Source organism: Pempheris klunzingeri, chromosome 13 (genome assembly GCF_042242105.1).
Source record: "Pempheris klunzingeri isolate RE-2024b chromosome 13, fPemKlu1.hap1, whole genome shotgun sequence".
Lineage (NCBI taxonomy): Eukaryota > Metazoa > Chordata > Actinopteri > Acropomatiformes > Pempheridae > Pempheris > Pempheris klunzingeri.
In genome coordinates this window covers 11452172-11472730 of record NC_092024.1, presented here as the reverse complement: position 1 = coordinate 11472730, position 20559 = coordinate 11452172, and the positions used below count along the sequence as shown (strand labels likewise).

The window sequence follows — 20559 nt, the reverse complement described above, 5'->3', positions numbered from 1 at the left end:
TCCCTTGGGAGGGTTCCCTCAGGAAATTGAGGTTCCAGCAGCAGCACAGCACCGACAGTACAGTAAAGAGAACACAGTTAAGATAAAAAATAAGATATATATATATATATATATATATATATATATATATATATATACACACACATATACATATACATAAATATATATGTGTGTGTGTGTGTGTGTGTGTGTATATATATATATACATATATAATAAAATACAATAAACATCCAATAATAATTAATATATTAATATATACACAAGGGTAGTGTTTTGCACAAGATGAATTTCACACACCAGGGAAAAAAAACTATTGCACCTGTCTAGCACCTCCCCTCCCCCCTCCCCCTCCCACCAAGGGCAGAGTTGTACAGATTAATGGCTCGGGGGACAAAGGAGTCTTTCAGTCTATTGGTTTTGCATCTGGGGAGGAGCAGTCTGTTACTGATCAAGCTTCTCTGTGCGCTGATGACAGTGTGCAGAGGGTGACTGACATCATCCATGATGGCCAGTAGTTTGTCCAACGGTCTCCTCTCTGCAACTGTCACCAGAGAGTCCAGCTTCATGCCGACCACAGAGCCAGCTCGCCTGATCATTTTATCCAGCCTGTTGGTGTCCTTCTTTGATTTTTTGCCTTCATGATGATTTCTAAAACTGCAAACTTATCATGAGGATCATTTTCATCCCATATAATGTGTCACAGCTCTTAGAAAGTCTGACATGTCATCCTATTTGAGTAGATAACCAGCAATAAATCAGCCTATGGTTTCACTTTGTCAGGCGCTTATGGGTAGTCTGATGTGTAAAGCCTGCCACAGAGCAGTGAGGAAGTTAATCAGGGCTATGTCATCACTGCTCACACTGTTGATCTCAATTGCGCAATTTAGCTTGTTGCAGTAGGCCTCTGCTTTGCATGCTCCTTGCCTGGTAACATTTGACTCCTCCTCCTAAACATAGATTTGCACTCACAGTACGCCAGCGCAACTTCAGCAAAGCAGCCCACTCCCTGCATCTGCTCTCCATCAGTGTGGTATGTGCTGGAGAGCCTTTGATCCCCACCCCCCAACTCTACTGTGTGTGTGTGTGTGTGTGTGCATGAGGGAGGGTGAGTCAGGCACACATAGAAAAGACTGTAGTGCTCTTTTACACAGACAATGCCCAGTGGATGAAAGCAAGCGGAAAGAGACAGTGACACAAAAGAGCAGTAAACATTCATTACACCCACAGCTTTAAGGCTAGCCCCTAGGCCTGTAGTTAGAGGCCTAATGCAGCTTGATCCTTGTGCACAACTGCTGAAGAAGCTGAAGTTCACTCCTCTGTACTATTAATGGATGAGTATGTGCAGCTATGAACAGAACCAACAAGCCATGGATTCATCTGAGTTATATTGCTAACAAATGAAAAATACAGATCAATGTTCTATCTCATTCTACTGCTGAGTTTAACTTGTAGTACATTCGGGTGGGGAGGCAAATATTTTCACGGGCCCTAGTGACCGCCTACCACCTTTTGTTTTTGTGTCAAGTGTTATTGCACTTTGAAACTGAACACCAGTTCAAACAGAGGGCCATAATTGCCGAGGCAATAAGAGCACTGAAGGGTCCTGAGGCAGTAAGGGCACCTCCAGCCGTGCAGGTTCTTGTGAAAACAAGACAGAGGCAGTAAAATGTTGATGAGACTGCCAGACAAAATGTAAGAAGTGGCACATTCATCAGAAAGGCGTGAGAACAACTGGACATGTGCGATACTGGAAGGGGGTGACAATGGAGGTTGAGAAGTTCTTGACATCCTCACATAAGGTGAAGACATTTGGTTACAATACACAGTCTGTGAGTCATTCTCAAAGGGAGCATTTGAGCAAATTACTAGACTTTGGTGTTATTATTAGATTGTTTTGCTTTTTAACACATGGAGCCAGGAGAGTAATAAGATATTACAGAGAGAAATAAGCATATACCTGTGGGCCTGTGACCAACAAAAGGAAAGATGAATATAGGAAGCTAGAGAACAAAGTAAATTGATCAAAATGAGCAGTAGTAATGAGAAAATAAAACTTCCAGGCATCTAGATAGATAGTGATGTCATTAGGTTGCATAATCAATCACATGCATTAGTCAGCTGCAATAAAGTTGTAATCAAATCAAGTTCTTGAAAGGGGCCAGGGGGTTCACCAATGAAATAAGCTAATCTAATTTCACCCTTCTTTCACTCTCCGCATGCTATCTCAGTTAGGAAATGTTCCAAGATGTTTATTTTCACCACTGTATCCCACTGTTACTGCCCCGCCTTCAGTAGGCTCACTCAGGCCAAAGTAACTCCATACAAAGTAGTGACATCTTTAAAAAAAAAAAGCGATCCTTGATACGTCTGTGCTGAAAAAGAAGTCAACCCTGAGATGCTAATATCCAAAGGATGTTATGACGAAAAGAGGGTGCACCCATATTCTCGTTAGATATGGGAAACTGGAAACTTTGCAAACATATCATGAAAAGTATGATCCCTTTAAGAATTCCCAGATTGTACTCTTTGTTTACATAACACAGGGTGCGACCAATTGGCCAAGCGAGGTGATAAAAGTAGGAAGTTTTACCCCAAGTACAATAACGTTGTTTATTTTTCATAAATTAAGCATAAAACACAATTCTTTATCGTAATTAATAACTTTTAGTCACTACATTGAGCACAACTGGGTCAAAACACTGGTTTAAGCACAGACTTGTTTTGGTGTCCCCCCCTACAGAAGTAAAGAACAAGGGAGTGGTACATTCCGACCCTGCTCCTCGCTGTTTTTGTATCTTCTTCAGAGCGGATTCAACCGCCAAGTAAGTTACATTTTGCCATGTCACGCTAAAGAAGTTTGAGACCAGTTTATTTATAGAAAACTGGATTAGTGTGGCCAGAGAGACGTACGCCGCTGGATACGTGGTCTGAAATGAGAGCCCGTCGTGTTTTTTGAAGGGGATTCCTGGTGATTTTCGAGCCGCTGTTATTACTGTATAGCTAACGTTACACAGTGAAGCCAGAAGCCTCATGTTTTCGTCAAGCCAAGAGGAGCACTGCGCCCCGTCCAAAGACCCAGTGAAATACGGGGAGCTGGTGGTGCTGGGGTAAGTTTAGCCCAGCTCATGTTTATCTATATTTCGGGATTATTTTACTGTATAAACTCCCCGTCGTTAACGTGTGTTTGTCTTGAGGAAGTTTCACAAGAGGGCACGCACATAACGTTAAGCTAACATAGCGACGTGACTGTAAGTTTTGAAAATACGTAGTAGGATGCTAATGCTTTTGGATTTTTTCCTCACAGACCAACATCTACTTGTAAGTAGCTGACTCGAAATATAATCAGGGAAATACGCCAAGCCCAAGCAACGCGCTCACGTTACCCCTCTAATCAGACACGTGCGCAATCAAAAATATGTACATTTCGTTTTCGCCGAGTTGGTGTCGATGTTTTATTCCCTTATAACCGGGGAAGGAGAAACAGTCTTGCTAACTGCCTTTGAGCCAAACCGTGTCAACCAAATGGACACGTTCAGGCCAACTTTGGAAACTCTGGTGAAATGAATCCCAGATTCAGCAGCTCTGACCGGGGCGCTCCCTCCTACCTTAAAGTTGGATTCATGGGGTTTAAGGAATTCGGAAGTGGTGATGGCCCCCTCCCCCAGTCCTCAGAGGTCTCACTATTTTCAATACTATCTGTAGCTCGGGCCGCACAACTTTACATCTGTGAGGCACATCATGTATACAGTCACGCGCCCATGCACTACAAAGTCTGGGTTTGTCTTGTTTGCAAGTTGCATTAAGTAGTTTGAAATCTCACACCCTGCTTAACTCAACACACACACAGCTGAATTCTTTACACTCTCTGTTTGCTGTTCACATGGTCAGGTAGAGGACCTTAACTGTTGCCAGGCTTTTTGGACTAGTAAAGTCCAACATCTGTTTAAGGACCTTTATACTCATGAATACCGGGATGTGATGATCAGTTTCTGAGGAAAAATGACCAAACAGGATGTATCTGTTTGTGTCCAGCAAATTAAACATTCAGAAAATCAAAGTAATTTGTCACATTGATGCAAAAATCGTGGAAATCAGCTCCTTCAGACGATGGATTGAGACAGCCTGAAATAGAAAAGGGACAGTATGGCAAAGTCTCTGTGGATAATTTTATTTCATCTCATCTGTGATGTCACCGTCTAGCAGCCTATTTCAGACTAGAGATCTGATCTCTGTAATGGGCTTTTTAGTCAAGGTACCTTTTCTGTAAGGAAGTAGTGACAACATATCTTCTTAGTATCTCAGTATGTCTTAGTTTGTAAGACATACTGAGATACATACATAAACTTCAGAGTATGTTTTGTCACAGAATTTTGCATTTAATGTTGCCAATAACCTCTTGTAGGGCTGGGTATCAAACCTCAGTACATTTTGGTACCAAACAAATTGTGTCCTTGATGCAAAGTATTCAAAAATGTTAAACGGGCTGGTTATTTTCAGCATTGTCTGGGGAATATATCAGTTCATAATTTGGTCTATAAAATGTCTGAAAATGGTGAAAAATACCCAAAGGCCGGGCTGACTTTTTGAAATTGCCTTTTTTGCCTGACGAACAATCAAAAATTCAAAGATATTTACTTTACAATTGCATATAACTACAACTACAAATACAACTGAGATGCTGGAACCAATGGCATTTCTGCATTTTTACTATAAAAATGACTTAAATTGTTGATCACATTGAAAATGGGTTGATCAAATAATCGATTGTTTTGGATTTACTGTCAAGTATTGAAAATTGGTACCAAGTGCCCAGTCAGTTCTTAGTTTCTTATTATTTTATCATTAAAATGCTGCTAATTACTTTATTAAGGCCAGGTCTTAATAAAGTACAAGGTCTTGTACTTTGTTTGGACAGTATTTTTACATGGGAGTAGTAAGGCTTCTTTTCTCAAATAGAAAAAAGATTTTGTAGAAAAAACAATACTTTTAATCCTTTTTAATAAGGTTTTAATAGTTTAGTTTAGTTTAGGTTAATAGTTTTGGCATTGATACTGTAACCTGAATTCATATTGTTTCATAACTAGTTTCATAACATCTCAGACAATGCTCGGCCATAATCTGTTGATGTAAAACACTAAAGGCAGGGGCAATAGTATACGTGTCTTATCCTGCCAGTGACTAAAGACTGGCGTGGCTTTTCCCTGTTTATGTCAGAACTGTTTCAAAACCACTACTGTGTTTTTTCAGGACGTGTTCAGGAGAAACAGCAGCCAGTTATCATCCTAACAATGGAAAACACCTGCTGTGTCATCAGCAGATTGGAGTCAGTGCTGCAACTCACTTGAAAGTTACTAAAACCTATAATGAACGTCTCTATGTGTGTTTGTGCTGGGGGCATCACGTACATAGTGTTTGTCTGAAGCACTTGAAATGAGATGCTCATAAAGGTTATACTTGTTAGAGTGTGGCTTTGTCCCTTGCCCACCACCCCTACACTCACAGCCACACTGCTTATTATAAGGGACAAAAAGTGCTGACTGCTTATTACCCCAGGCTGAGCATGTGGCATGTTTGAAGCTGATACTTTTGTTCTCTCTCCTGACATAAAGACACATATTTGAATCAGATGTGACGGGTGTATAATGACTGCCATGACATCACATCCCATTGATAACACTGATGGTAGACAAGATAGCTGACAGCATGGAACAAAGCTTGCTTGAGCAGCAGTTCCCTCAGTGGTTTGTTGCCATGACCGTGCTGGCTCTTATTACTTGCATGGCTGCCCCCCATCTCTGCCTGGGCGGATTGGCTTGGTGCTGGTCAGTGAGGGGGGGCCGGCTGCGTGGGTATCCTGGAAATGAAAGGATGGATTGATCAGGACCCAGCCTTTGCCTCTCCTCAGCTTCCTCTGTCCATTGTGGCTGGGAGACTGGGCCTATTGATTGAACTTCGAACATTTCTCCCTAAAGAACCGTTCGGTAAAGGAAGTGTACAAATCAACATGGGGACATCTTCAGTACAAACTGGCACTGATTGTTGAGCTGTTTTCTTTTTTAGAAATCCCCCATCATCCTTTTTGGATCCACAACAAGGTCAGAGCGTAGGAGGAGCTGGTGTGGTGTCAATGTCTTGTGCAAGGTTATATGGATCAGATGGATACTTGGGGTTATGGCAGCTTGAATCTGAGTCAGTTGATTTATGGGTGCCTCTCATGCAGTGTTGATGTGCTATCGGTGTATTTGTACAATGTAAATCTTTCTGCAGCACTAGTAGCCTGTAGTCTTACTTTGCAGCATCATCTAACCCCTGTGGCATCCTCTGTGACCCTTTAAAGCCACCCTGCCTCAGTGTCATGCTAATAGTGGTTATAACAACTCAGCATATCTCCTCCTCATTCTGCGAACACTAGCCTTTCATGTTAGCATAAGAGGTAGGAGGTGCTGTTGGCTCCTTAGTGCAACCCTGGAGGATAGGTGATACGCCAGAGTCTTCTAATCCCTGCTCCTAAGTATTGGAAGGTAAATCCGCTGTCTGTCTGGCACAGGTCAAAAGGGAATGCCATCACAATTAGTTGGAGCGCAGTTTTAAAGAGCCTGTCCTAGCTAATGTGTCGGTGGCGTTTCCTAGATGACAGAATATTGTTCCTCAATGTAATGATGAATAAGCGGCACGTGGCGTTTCTCATAGAGCCAGGGTTATATCCTGCAGTAAGAATTCAACATGATGAAAACACTAAGCTGCGTATCATCTTATTGTGTGCTGTATGTGAGACATCCAGGCACAGGTATCCAGCAGATCGCCTCCGCTCCCAACTAAAGAGAAATCTGAACAATATATAGGTCTAGCTGCTCTTTATTTAGGTGAGGAGTTTCTAGGACAGGTCCATTGAAATTGGAATATAGAGTCAGCACACTGTTAAATTAGCTTAGTGTTTATGAATGAGAGATCATTAGTATTACAATACCATATGCATCTCTATTAAGAATCAAGACCACATAGTATCAATATGTTCATAGTCTGATTATTAAGCATACAGTAGGAGCAAATTAAAAAAAGTTTAAATTTCGAAATGCTTACTGTCCTGTACTTGTTTACCAGAATGGATTTCTTTATAAAGCAACATGTAAAAGAAAACCATGATGAGACAGTAATCAACACTCGGAGTAAAAGCTGAAGCATCTAGTGAATAATATACATTTTTAAAACGCTAATACAAACGTATATCCAGTATTATTTTGTCATTTTCCTCCTGCTGTCAGTGTATAAGTTGTAGTTTTGACCATAGTATCATCCAGTGCCCCTGTCTAGCTCCCAGTGGGTGGCTTGTCCTACAGGCCAGCTTTGTGCTCTGTGCTGACTGGGACCATGTGTTTCCATGCCTGGCCAGCCGTGTGGAGACATGGGACAGGTGGACTAGCTTTGGAGGGAGGCAGGGAGGAGCGGAAAGAGGCTCTTGTTGCTACTGTTGCATTTGTGTTGCAACAGTAGCAACAAGAGGAGAAATAACAGATTATGTAGTGGTTGGTACAGTTCATCCCCTCATGATATGCGTTGCTATGCAAACTTGCGGCTTTTAAAAGCAGTATTTCAGTTGTGCAAAGTGCCTGCCCAGCACACTGCGGTTACATGCGAGTGTGTGACAGAAGGTCTGTGTGTTGGATGGGAGTGGAGCATGGGGTGTCCCAGCTGTAGGAACCAGCTGGTGGATGGGGAGAGGACCAGCCCTACCGGAAGGGGCTTCTTCATTAGCAGGGAGCTGCTGAGGCTAGGTGTCTCACAGCAGACTGAAGGACAAAACTAGAATCTGGTATTAAGAAGTGAAAACAGAGAGGGCTCTTGGATGTTCTGGTCTGGCTGCGCTGATGCTTTGAAATGTAGATCTAAGAGGTTTCTGTATCAGTGCATACAGTTCAGCAATGAGAGAGCGTGTTTCAGTCATGTGAGCCAGCTCTCCACCCAGACTGTGCGTTCCCAAAGTGATTGCAAACCTGACGTGCATCTTAAAACCTGCCCCTGCCTGGGACACAGAGCAAAAGAACAGCTGCAGTTTACACAGAGTTGGCTCACTGAAATCACAAGTACCAGAGTGCATTATGTAATAAGAGACATTATCCAAGGTAATGCTTAGATTGCTAATAGGGTGCATTAGATTGCCAGTGATGTAATGCATGGCAAAGCTCCTTTTCTAAAAAATGCATGAATTTTTCTGTTTCCCCATGATTACAAGAATTCTGCCTATAAATCTCACCAGACACATTTTTTGCAGCTACAAAAACAGTTTGCATTTTCATGAAAAATTTAACTGTGAATTTGCTGTCCTTCCCTCCACCCCAACCCCCTTCTGTGACAGGTACAATGGCTCCCTGCCCAATGGAGATCGGGGTAGACGGAAAAGCAGATTTGCGCTATACAGGAGGACCAAAGCCAATGGTGTTAAGCCAAGCACTGTGCACATCCTCAACACCCCCCAGGCCAGCAAGGTACAGAACAGATCAGAGGATGAATAAGTGATTTACTGAACAGACTGTCAGTGAGAATGTACAATTGTCTGCCTGTCTTTTGATGTATATTTTAGACAAAAATGTATATAAGCATGCAATTGATAACTGGATGGAGGATGGTGAGTCTATTTGTCAATATACTAACGCAGCAGATTAAAGGTAGAGGATCCACAGCTGAAGGAAAATCTGGACTTTTTCAGAGTATCAGAATGGTTTTCCAATGATTTCAGTAGCTTATGGAACATGCAGCAAACTCCTTTACATTATTGTTGGCAGACCATCATGTTGACATTTCAAGTACAATAACTGTAGCTCCTCGTCGGGCCTCATAGCTTTTCTTTGCACAGGAGTGCCTGCCAGAAACTGCCCCGTCGAGTATAACATGTCTGCCTTCCTGCATTCCTGCCTTTGGTTCCCAAGCAAAACTGCTAAACAAGCCAGAGGACCTGCTTACCTCTGCACCTCTCAGAGGCCAATATTCCAGACATTTGTTGGGAGTTTAGCTCGCTGGCCAAAGGCACTCTGGTTCAGATTACTCTCACCTTGTGGAACTTGACTCCCGATTTCTGCTTCGAGGTTTTTCTTTGACAGAGGCTTTTTCATTGCAGAGATGGTGCATCATTCCATTCGAGTTTGAGCTGAGTGTTATGATGCAGTAATCTATGAAATATGGCTAAACGTTTCTGCTGCTCCACACCACAATGTGCTTCTCAGACAGTTTGCTCAGAAAACCACGTTACATCGGACCTGGCTGTTTTTACTGCCATTTGCACAATTAGTCACAGACTGTTTTAGAGATGGGAACTGCTGTGAGCTTCTTCCCCTTTCACCACTCTTCCTCTCAGCCACCCTGTTACCAGGCCTGGGATTGGGAGTGTGAACGGTGGAGGAAGTCGTTGCAGTTGCCTGACCCTGCACTCCCAGCTGCACATAAGGTCAAAAATAGCCATTCCTTAGAGATGAGCAGTATGGTGAGCTTAATTTGAGGAGTCTTCTTTTTGGGTAAGGGGTAAAGCGAACCAAGCCATCGCCCCCTTTTCTATTATTTTCTCTGCTACAGCAGTCCCCCAACCTGCTCTGCAGCCTCGTAGGAATGAACTGAGAATGCTCTGTGCCTCAGGAGCTGAGAGGGAAAGCTCACGTGTCTGTGCACACTCTGGTGTTCATGACAGATAATGAGGAGCTCCCATGATGCCACTGTCAGCCTTATATTCAAATACTGCCCCTGCTTTCTCATCTCCCCACTTGATCTCAATTACTGCATGTGTGCATGTGCGATTGTGTGCATTGGTCCTCCTTTGGGAGTTGCATGGCCCATGGCTCTGTTTTTATTTTCACTCCTTACACTGAGGGGAGGGGTTGCGTGACATTTTGGGGGTGTGGTGTTGTGCTTATAAAAATATATGTTTCTGTTTGGAGTGGGCACGAACTTCTTTTAGCCACTGAACAGGTGGAACACCATTTGTTTGTAGCGGCACAGTCGAGACAAGACTGCATGTGATGATGACATTTGTCCCCGTCTGTCTCTGAGGTTACAGCAGAGTGCGGTAGAGCTGATGACCCACTTTCCCTCTCCCTCTTTCCCTGTTGCACGTGATGGGGGCAGGCGGTGGGGGCCGGGTGGGGGGCGGGTGGGAAATGGAATTTGCAGATTAGAGCGGAATGATAGTGGCATGTGGTAAAGTGTTGATGGGAGCTGGGCCTGAGTGGCTTTAACCCACCCTCTGTCACCACACTGACTGAGGCAGTTCAGCTGGTACGAAAGCTTGTGTGAACTGAGGCCAGCAGGTAGTTTATGGTCACTGTAATGGGACTGTGACTTCACATGCTTTTCTCTGTCCCTTCACCAGAAATTCCTGCTACAGATCTTTGATTTTAGATATTATAATGAAGGAATGTTGTTGCTTTAATATGTTAGGCCCTTGCTTCAGTATAGTCCATTTTTGTTGTAAATAACATTTTAAAAATCAGGAAGCAAACACATTCTCCTCCCACATGCACTATTGCACTTTGGTAGTTTACAATAACTTACAAAAATCTATGCATTTGTCGTGTTATAATATGTTATCAGAGATAGGCATTTTTGTAAAGTGTTTTGTGTTATATTTCAGGCTGTGAACTGTAAAGGCCAACACAGCATCTCCTACACACTGTCCAGAAACCAGACGGTAGTGGTGGAGTACTGCCATGACAAAGACACAGACATGTTTCAGGTAAAAACACATTAAATGACACTGTTACCTCTTTGGATTTTATGTTCCATGCTTGTTGAATAACTGTTGAATCCGCTACATTTGATTAGGGCTGCAACTAATGATTATCTTCATTATAGACTGATTATATTCAAATAGCTTGTTTGAGATGACTTGCTTGTCTTAACATAGTCCTAACCCAAACATTTGCAGCTTAAAATCTGTGCACATTTTGTTGTTGTTTTCCCTTCCCGAACCTTGCTCTCCACCAGCGAGCGTGTGACCTGCATGTGTACTGTCAACTGTTCTGTCTGTGGTATTAATATGAATGTACAGCAAAGAGATGATGACCACAGGGAAGTTGGCACTGCAGACACGTGCTTCGCATTCAGCTCTGTGTTGTGCCCATGTGTCTGTGAACAGCACTGAGCAAATGGAAACAGCACAGAAGAGGAAACCTTCAAAAAAATAGGACTTAAAGACAATTTGAGATGAAAAGAAATGAGGAAATGAAAGAGGGAAATAGTTATTTTTACCACTGTTTGTGCAGCTTTAGCACTGTTTGGACATTTGGACATTTAACTCTTTGTTCTTGTCAAAAGAATAAGCTCTAAATAAAAAAAGAAAGAAAAAGAAACTTGGATTCTCTTCAGAGATGCACTGATAGAACATGTATGAAACTTTGTGAAGTAAAGCATGTCGTGTCTCAAACGGCTGTACTGCCGGGAAGCGGCAGTTCAGAGTTTAAAAGTCTGCAGGGAATTAAAAAGAAACGTCTTTTCATCCACTCCAGTGAATTAACAAGAGATCACAAGAAACCGTATGATAATATAGCATGATATTGATTATCACTGTGTTGTTTTGTAGATTGGGCGTTCCACTGAGAGTCCCATAGACTTTGTGGTCACCGACACAATAGCAGGAGGCCAGGAGGGAGAGGAGACTCCCATCACACAGAGCACCATCTCCCGTTTTGCCTGCCGAGTTGTCTGTGAGCGTGTCCCGCCCTTCACTGCTCGCATCTATGCAGCTGGTTTTGATTCTTCCAAAAACATCTTCCTTGGGGTAATTACTATTCAGTGTATAGCTATACGATATATTTAGTAGATCTACTGTCTCTTTTTACACTGCTGTCTCAATGGAAGGTTGGATGTCAAGTTTGTGCCTTTTTAATCTTTAAATTCTGTCCAGATTACACAACACTGCCAACGAAACATTTGTTTATCTGGACAGAACTTAAAAAGTAGACTGCCACACAGCGCGTCAGTTTGCATCATCATCTATGTTCTGTCCTGCCCACAGGAAAAAGCTGCAAAATGGAAGAACCCCGATGGTCACATGGACGGACTAACAACCAATGGCGTGCTGGTAATGCATCCTAAGGGTGGATTCACGGAGGAATCAAAGCCCGGCGTATGGAGAGAGATCTCGGTGTGTGGGGATGTTTACACACTGAGAGAGACCCGCTCGGCACAGACCCCAGGCAAACTGGTCAGTGGCTTCATACATGCGGTATACGATTATGGCAGTGCAAGTGTGGATGCATCACAGAGTATTAAACAAATCGAATGTGGTTACGTGCATGGCATTAGCATTTTTTTCTTTTTTTTTTAGCTAAGTGAAACTACATGTGTGTCTGCTACATCATTCTCTGCAGGTGGAGAGTGAGAGTAATATACTGCAGGACGGCTCCTTGGTGGATCTATGTGGAGCCACTTTACTGTGGCGTACTGCAGAAGGCCTCTTTCACACTCCCACCCAAAAGCATCTGGAGGCTCTCAGGCAGGAGATCAACGCAGCACGGCCCCAGTGCCCCGTGGGTCTCAACACGCTCGCCTTCCCCAGCATGCAACGCAGCCGTGCCCTCTCCTCTCTGGAGGACAAGCAGCCTTGGGTCTACTTGGCCTGTGGCCACGTGCACGGTTACCACAACTGGGGCCACCGCTCAGAGCAGGAGCCCAACACGCAGAGAGAGTGTCCCATGTGCCGGGTGGTCGGGCCCTACGTGCCACTGTGGCTGGGCTGTGAGCCCGCCTTCTACGTGGACACAGGTGCGCCCACTCATGCCTTTGTGCCATGCGGACACGTGTGTTCGGAGAAGTCAGTGAAGTACTGGGCGGAGATCCCTCTGCCCCACGGCACCCACGCCTTCCACGCCGCCTGCCCCTTCTGTGCCACCCAGCTCAATCTCACTCAGGGCTGTTCCAAGCTAATCTTCCAGGGCCCGGTGGACTGAGCTGAAGGGTCCTGCGCTGGCAGAGAAGATTAGACGGGAATGCCAACATGCTGTGAAACTGTTTTTGTGCTTTCTTTTGTTCATGTACGCCAGCTGTGGAAACGAGCAAGTCTTCTCAAGTTCTGGTCATATACTGTGGATTTCGCACAACAGAGAGCCATTACAGATTGTTCAGGGCCTCTTGTGGCTGTGTGGATATGGCCACTGTGGGATACAGAGATGTGGAGCACACTGGACCACGGATGCCTGGCTCCTCCAGAATGAAATACTGTTTCAACTGTCCTGCTAACCAACCGCTTTAAACAAGGCTCCAGCGATGGACTGTTTTAAACTACAATGGCTGCTGGTTTTTCATCTGAGGGCCGTAGAATTAAGGTTGTAGAAGGAACGAATTGATTTTACTCATGAGACAGACTGAACCAGATAACAGTGAGCAGGTTTAGTTGGGTCTGTTGGGAATGAAAAGGGGGGTGGGGGGGTTATTCCTGGTGGGTCTTAGACAAAGTTTTTACAGAGCCAGACAGCTGGACTGTTGGCTGGGAGAAAAGCCAGGAGGTCTTGGGGTCTAATGGCTACCTAGTTAAGTGCTCCCCATTACCCTGTTGGCCCTGAACCCCTAATGGCATCTAGATCATGTAGCTCTCTGCATTTGGCTTCCATTTGCTGAACAAAGTTAAAGGAGAGGGAGAAAAGACTTTTTGTGTATAGAGATATAATCCAGTGCCTCAAATCCCATTAAACTGTGGGAATATTTTTCATAAATGAGATATTTTGTTGAAGGCAAAGGGAGAGATAGTTTTGCATACATAAGACATAAGGAAATGACAACCCACATGGAATCTTCTCCACATTTTTATCTGACAGAAGAGGTATTTTACTACACTGAGGCCCTTGTACTGTTTTGTAATGCAAATGTTTAATATATTTTTCTCCTGCATAAATAATGTGTGTGAGAATGTTTGAGAGTGTGCATGCATGTGTGATTGTGTGTGTGGGTTGGACTGTGTGGGTGCCCTCGGGCTTTGTTTAAATCGCCCTGCATCATTTCACCCCAATCCCCTTTCTATGATCTCGCCCACCACCCAAAACGCTACCAGAGAGAACACAGGAATTAAACCAACCTCGCAGGGTTTGACAATGAATGTACTGAAATACATCGACTCTGCTCACTGGTGGCGTTTCAATTACGCGACTCGCTTTCTCAGCGGCTGTGCTGTTAAAGGTGCAGGTGAGGCCTATTTGCAGTGAAAGAACTGTACTACCATACGCATCATCACCCGCACCTGCTTGCTAGCTAGCTAGCTAGCTGTGTCCCTGCCCCACACACATGTACTGTATTCAATCTGCACTGTCGGTAGCTTTATCCCATGCTGGGTCTGATCCAATGATTTGTACGCTGTCAAACCTGGGCACAGTCTCAGCAGCATCCAGAGATTATACCAAATATAAGGAGGAGCTGTTTTCTCTCCACATGCAAGATGTAAGGACCACTCTCTCCGATCCAAAGTGTTTCTGTAAACAATCCTAAACCCAAACTGCTGCTCTGGTGGAACGGTGACAGCTCTGGATTACAATCAAGGCTGTTCAGTTGCTCACAACTGGCTCCACGGGAATAATGATATTATCGTGCGCCATGCCAAATTTGGTAAGTTCCATTGTGCGTGGATGAGTCAAGTTGTCCACAACAAAGTAGCAGATGAATTGAAACTAAAGAATCTGGGACGAATCTGTGCACTCTTCTGTGATGTTCGCTCACCAGACTGTGCCCATATGTAGTGTAGTAGAAGGCATTAATTCTGCCAATAGCTTATCAGATAGGATAATTAGCATTTAAATTATGAGATGTTGAGGGTAACGTTCTTATTATAGCATTCAGATTTTCTTCCAGGTTGCATTATGATGGATAGAATTCAGAGGGGCGAAATCCACCATGATTAAGGGCTCCTAGACTTCCCAAAAACATGTCAACATCAGCGGTGGATTGCAGAAGCTTTTTCGTTCCTTCCTAAGAGAATCACCTAGCATTCATAAAAGCAGCATTACGCATCACTCATACCGCAGCATTTCCGAACGGCTTGATTCCTTCAGATTTTATCAAACTGCCAAGCAGGGTCAAGTACTAAGCCACATACTGTACGGTAGCATTCCTTTCCAACACTTTGAGCTCAAACACTGTGCCCATTGCTTAAGACCGTGTTCTGCAACAGCTGCAGAGTAGCTGCCTCAAACATTCCTCCTTGGTAAACATGGGTGGGGCCCTCAGCTCACCCAAGGGCTTGTTCTATGATTTTGTCTCCTACAGGGACTCTGTACACAAGCCATAGAACGCACTGATGCTCCCAATGCCTCCTTTGCAAAGAATAAAATATTTTTTAAAAATAACTCTAAGCGAGTCGGTCGTCTCTCTGACAGTCGAGTAAAATTTCACCCTCACAGGTAAGACTGCGGTAATGACTCTGCGACTTAAAAGGTTCCTTTTGTAATGTTACTGCCTTTGAACTCCAGATGCCTCAGCTGTGTACGCACAACACAGCAGTAATGTTTGATCACAGTTACATATGTGTTTCATCATTCCTCAGTACGAGCATTTCACAGTTATCTTGGTCGCCAAAATGGCTTTGGGTTTTGATAGCTCTATCAAACACAGCATTTTGTTTGAGATAAGGGACACATTTCTCTTCTTCTTTCTATTTTATTCATATTTTATATTCTTTCTTATCAGCCTCATCTTAATATTTACCACAGAAAATGACTGCATGAGCTACATTCCCTGGTGTTCAGTGCTGGGCGTAGTTTCCTTCTGCAGCCACAAGAGGGCACTACCTCCTCAACAATAGTGATGCTGGCACCAAGCCCACCATACCCCGAGCCTGCGGCGCCCAGTAGCCAAAAACACAGAGCAATGGAAATGGAAGTTTGATGTTTATTATGAACTAGAAGCAGTATTAATACAACACAAATACATCTGAAACAAGAGGAATTGAATTAATTAAATTGGCTTCCCTGTAGATGCATGAAAATCCTCTATATGTGCAATTATGCCACGACAGGAGATGTATGTAGGCTATATATTTAAAGTTGGACATTTACTGATTAATCTTTAACATTCCATATGTCTGGTTTGTGTTTGCGGTTTTTCTTTTTTTTTTTTTTTCAAATTAATTATACTGTTCTTAGATTTATTTCAGATTTAAATCCTGGCATGAGACAGAGCTGACAAATATGCAAAGTTGCGAGCAATTTTTAGCTTTTATTTTTGTGTGCATGCAAAAATATTGCACGATGATGATGATGATGATGATGATGATGATGATGATGACATTTTCCGTCATTCGCATGTGACTTCATCTCCTCTATAATAAGGGCACATGAAAGGGATTTAAATACATAACATGTCAGTTAGGCGTTTGGAGAGGAATGGAGCCGTGGGATGCCATGCTTCCTAATTAACATTTCTGCAGTAGATGTGAGATGGGTTCATATGTCTGCACACTTGCCTGTTTTTCTGAATGACAGAAGAGACACTGAAGGTGACAGCATGCTAATTTTGAGATCACTCGGTGGCTCCCCTGCCTTAAGCAGGGTAGGGTTATGCAAATAAAGTGGAATTTTTTTTTTCTTGAACCAGCTTCCTGGATGAGAACGTAAGGTTCATGCGCTATACTGACGCTGGTCTTTGTAACAGGCTGACACAAACATTAGTGCTTCTATCATCACCTTTTGAAACCTAATTAACTTTTAACACTTTTTCACAGCCTCACAGAATGGCTGAGCAGCCCGGGGCCCATTCTGCAGGAGTAAAGCAACACAGTGGGAACACAACCACTGTCCGTCCTTTAAAACTCCACATCTAGCTCATCTACTCAGTATGGATGAGGAAAATGGTGCACGAGACTGACAGCTATGACATTCAGCCTGACAGCTTGCTTATGGAATAAGTGGAGTGTTGAGAGAGATGGTATATCAATGAATACAGTGAAGAAACCCTCGATATTGAAGGAGTAGTCCAGCAATTCCCATAAAACTTCCATAAAGCAAAATGTAAAACAATCAATCCGTTTTTCTTGGGTAAACATTTCTCAGATTAAAAGTGTTCACCTGATTACAGCGAGCAATATTTATGTACGGTTGGAATATAACAGCTGTCTGCCTGTCACATAGCAGAAGACGCCTTCGACTGGCTGTTTTAAAGGGTTCAGCCTTAAGTTTCTCTGCCTTGAGACCTAGCATGTGAAATGCCACAGGTGGCTGCGGGCTGAGCGCCAAGCTATCAGCAGGACACCTTAGCTGGCAAGTTGAAGGCTGTGATATTTACCTCAATTACCCAGCACGCAACTGAGGCAAATTATATGCAGATCATCATCTGTAAATAAGAGATAGTGCTCTTCCCCTCGCGTAAATTAAGTAACAGCACATACAACCCTCAGAAGCAAACACAAGACACATTTGTCTCCCTGGTTTTTAATATAGTAGACTTGGCAGTGATTTTTTTTTTTTTATCTCCTGGCAAATTGGACTGCCATGGCACGGTGGCACATATTGGACGATGTTGTTAATTCCCCACTATTTCTGTCTTGTGTGGTTAGTCACTGTTTGTTACAGAGACTGTGTTTTTGTCACTTACCAGCACTGCACTGATATCTTGCTCTCTAAGTTGGGTTCATCTTTCTTTATCCACGCCCAAGGTCAAACACCTCACATTGGACGCTCCCTTTTCATTCATGCTATTTGATCTCTTCAAACAAAATCATCATTTTTGGGGTTGTTTTTTTTTTTTTTTTTGCTCTAGCTTTCAGCGAGCGGTAACATTACACAATTCAAGCTGTATGCAGTTCAGTTTGAAGAGGATTATGATTATATCAGGCCTATTTACTATTTCATGTGGCTCTTGATGATACTTTGTACTTAGCCTACTCAGCTTATTACTTTCTCAATGAATAACAAATGAGTTGTCAAATAAAAGGCAAATAAACATAGGCTAAAGAGAAGCTGATACAAATATTTTATTAGAACATTTGAGGGGGAAATAGGTTTGGAAAATCAAGCATTAAATTCAAACATTAAGAGTCTACCTCTTTGAGCCTCTGATGGCCTCTTCCTCTCATCTGCTCTTACGGAGGCACATGTGGCGTCTTGCCTACTCATCCAAACAAGGGGACAAATGACTTTAATTATGGAGTAATTGCAGAGTCTCGTCTTAATTAAATCTTTATCAGTTCAAGTAAGTGGATTTCTCCCACATGGAAACCATGCAGCGACGTGCTGTCTTGCCCCCCCCCCCCCCCCCCCCCCCTGCTCTGTCTAAAATTTCCACCAACACCACAGTCTGAAGCCATCTTTTATTCCCCGTCTCACCCGGCTCTCCCTCTCTCTCACCCCTGGGTCTCACACTGAAATGATTGGGATAAGCGTCATTCGCGGAAGGGGGCTGTTTTGCCAACTGTCAGTAGCCAGCTGTTTCTTAAAAATACCACAACAAACATGATAGCACCGGTGTGAGGGAGTGTCCTCCGCTGGAAAATGAGATACAAGATTTATCTGAGCTTCCTGGTGTTTGACAAAATTGAATCCTCTCATTTTAATTGCTCTCGACTAGGTGTGCTGCTGCAGGCGATGCAAACAGGAGCTCTGTATGTTGTCCCTTGTTCTCTTCAGACTATTTTGTTCCATTGTGCAAAATGCCGATTATGATTTGCTTTATCCTTGTCATCTATCTTATTTAGGATCATTTAGGTAGCCACATGTTACAAAGGAACAGCAGTGCGCCCTGTTATTACGTGTGTTTGAGTCCCCTGCTTCTTGTAATGAGAACGGGATCACAGAGGAGAATTAATCTCTCTGAAGACTTACTTGCCGGTTCAAGGCCTCAGTATTTTATAGAAAATGCAGGAAAATTGACTTGTTTTGATGGCTTTTGTCAGCCCAGCATTTACCCAGAATATTGCTGAGTAAAAGGAGAGGGTGACACTTTTGTATGTGTGGAGGTAGTGGGTCTGAATGAGGTGATGATAACATAACTAAACTGACTAAATCACATTTATTTTTACTGTCTACAATATGATATTGTGCCTAAATTGTGTGCTCTGTTTTTATAATGCTGATTGTTTTCACTTTTTTAACCTGGGGAAAGTCGGCTAAGCACGGTTCCTCTTTACAGTGCCTGCCTCACTCTCGCACAAGTGCAAACCCCACACTTTTTGATCTTTCAGCGTCGTCAGTGTGTGAGTTTTGGCTTGTGGACACTCTCAGTGAGCAACTGTTTAGTAGTGAGACTGTTTATGGGACGATGAATGGGTGTAATATGGCTGTGAAGCAGATTCAAAAGGGCTTAACCGGATTACTTCTCATTTCAAGGATGCTTAAGGTAAGATTAAAACAGATATGTGGTGAGTGAGGAAAATACAAAATCAAATAGATTGAATTTCACTCACTGGTCTTGTAAGCCACTTGCTCATGCGTATGTTTTTTTTTTGTGAGCTAAAAAAAAAATCAGCAACCATCAGAGACACCTTTCTGTGTGAGACAATATGTAGATTGTTAGTGTGAAAAGGATTCAGTGAAGGAAACAAACACACATTACAAACAACACTTTTGCTCTGTTGGACTGTTACAATTCACCATTAATGCCCTTTCTTATCTCATGCTACAAATCCCCTGAGCTGGAACATTAGAAGTCTCTAATCACACACACTGGCACACACTGGATGTGTGTACATCCACTCTAGCACCACTCACACACACACCTCACATAGAATCTGAAAAGATAATGAATTTAATACCACTGCTATTACAGTCAACTAATGTTTGTTAATAGCTTGGTGCCATATGGAACGAGGGTCTCAACCATGTGGGTAATTCCTCTGTTTGGACAAGCTGTCAATAAAAAGGCCTTGCATTTTCTGGATGTATGTGGTAGAGGGGGGGGTGGAGGATGTGCTTAATCCAGCAGACTCTCTAATGATTCCTCTGTGCCTCGAATAGGAGCTACAGGCCCCTGTGAATAAACTCACAGCTGCGTTTTATCTTTCCTATCGGGAGCTGAAGTACAATATGTGTCCACATTTGTGCTCAGTCTGGCTGGGTGCGAGACTTTGGTTCTCTATGTGGCGACGGCTAATGGAAGTGGTGGTTTTAGAGAAGTGAAGACTTTATGACGTGCCTGATTACCCCCCTTCTTCCTCCTCCGCCTCCCCAAATTCACTCCATCTCCTCCCCACATCCCTCTGGCAGCACTGCAGCCCGGCGGATAACCGAGCGTGGATTAGCAGTGACATCACACTGAAGAGATGGCTGAGCCTGAGTGTGAGGAAGGGTGAGTACTTGGGTGTGTGTGTGTGTGTGTGTGTGTGTGTGTGTGTCAGATGGGTGTGAACGTTATGTGTGTTCAAGACTGATTAGACGATGAGGGTGGTGGTGAGAGGGAAGCGAGGATTAGAGAGCCATCCGAGAGTTGGCTAGGTGCTGACACCACTCCACCTCACCCAGGGCTCAATTTACTGAGGGATCAGACTCATTTATGGTGGGCTGGGATTATTATCAGTTCAATAGGGCAATTTCTTTATTACAGTCACCCTTCAACCTGTGAAATATGGACACTTGTGTGACATTTATGGGTGCATGTATCTT

The 20559-nt window shown here is 43.4% G+C and overlaps 1 protein-coding gene across 1 annotated transcript; it reads left to right on the top strand.

The window, feature by feature from the left end:
* Window positions 1-2819: 2819 nt before the first annotated feature.
* peli2 (pellino E3 ubiquitin protein ligase family member 2) lies at window positions 2820-15315 on the top strand. Its single transcript, XM_070842386.1, has 6 exons — window positions 2820-3108; window positions 8355-8484; window positions 10617-10718; window positions 11565-11762; window positions 12000-12188; window positions 12355-15315. The coding sequence occupies exons 1-6, from the start codon at window positions 3032-3034 to the stop codon at window positions 12931-12933; spliced, it is 1275 nt and encodes a 424-aa protein (XP_070698487.1). The 5' UTR covers window positions 2820-3031; the 3' UTR covers window positions 12934-15315.
* Window positions 15316-20559: the final 5244 nt, after the last annotated feature.

What these genes read in the sequence shown, in the direction of transcription:
- peli2 (XM_070842386.1), top strand. Translation starts at nt 3,032, where the DNA reads ATGTTTTCGTCAAGCCAAGAGGAGCACTGCGCCCCGTCCAAAGACCCA. An exon ending in GGGGAGCTGGTGGTGCTGGG is followed by an intron (nt 3,109 to 8,354) that starts GTAAGTTTAGCC and finishes CTTCTGTGACAG; the next exon opens with GTACAATGGCTCCCTGCCCA. An exon ending in ACACCCCCCAGGCCAGCAAG is followed by an intron (nt 8,485 to 10,616) that starts GTACAGAACAGA and finishes GTTATATTTCAG; the next exon opens with GCTGTGAACTGTAAAGGCCA.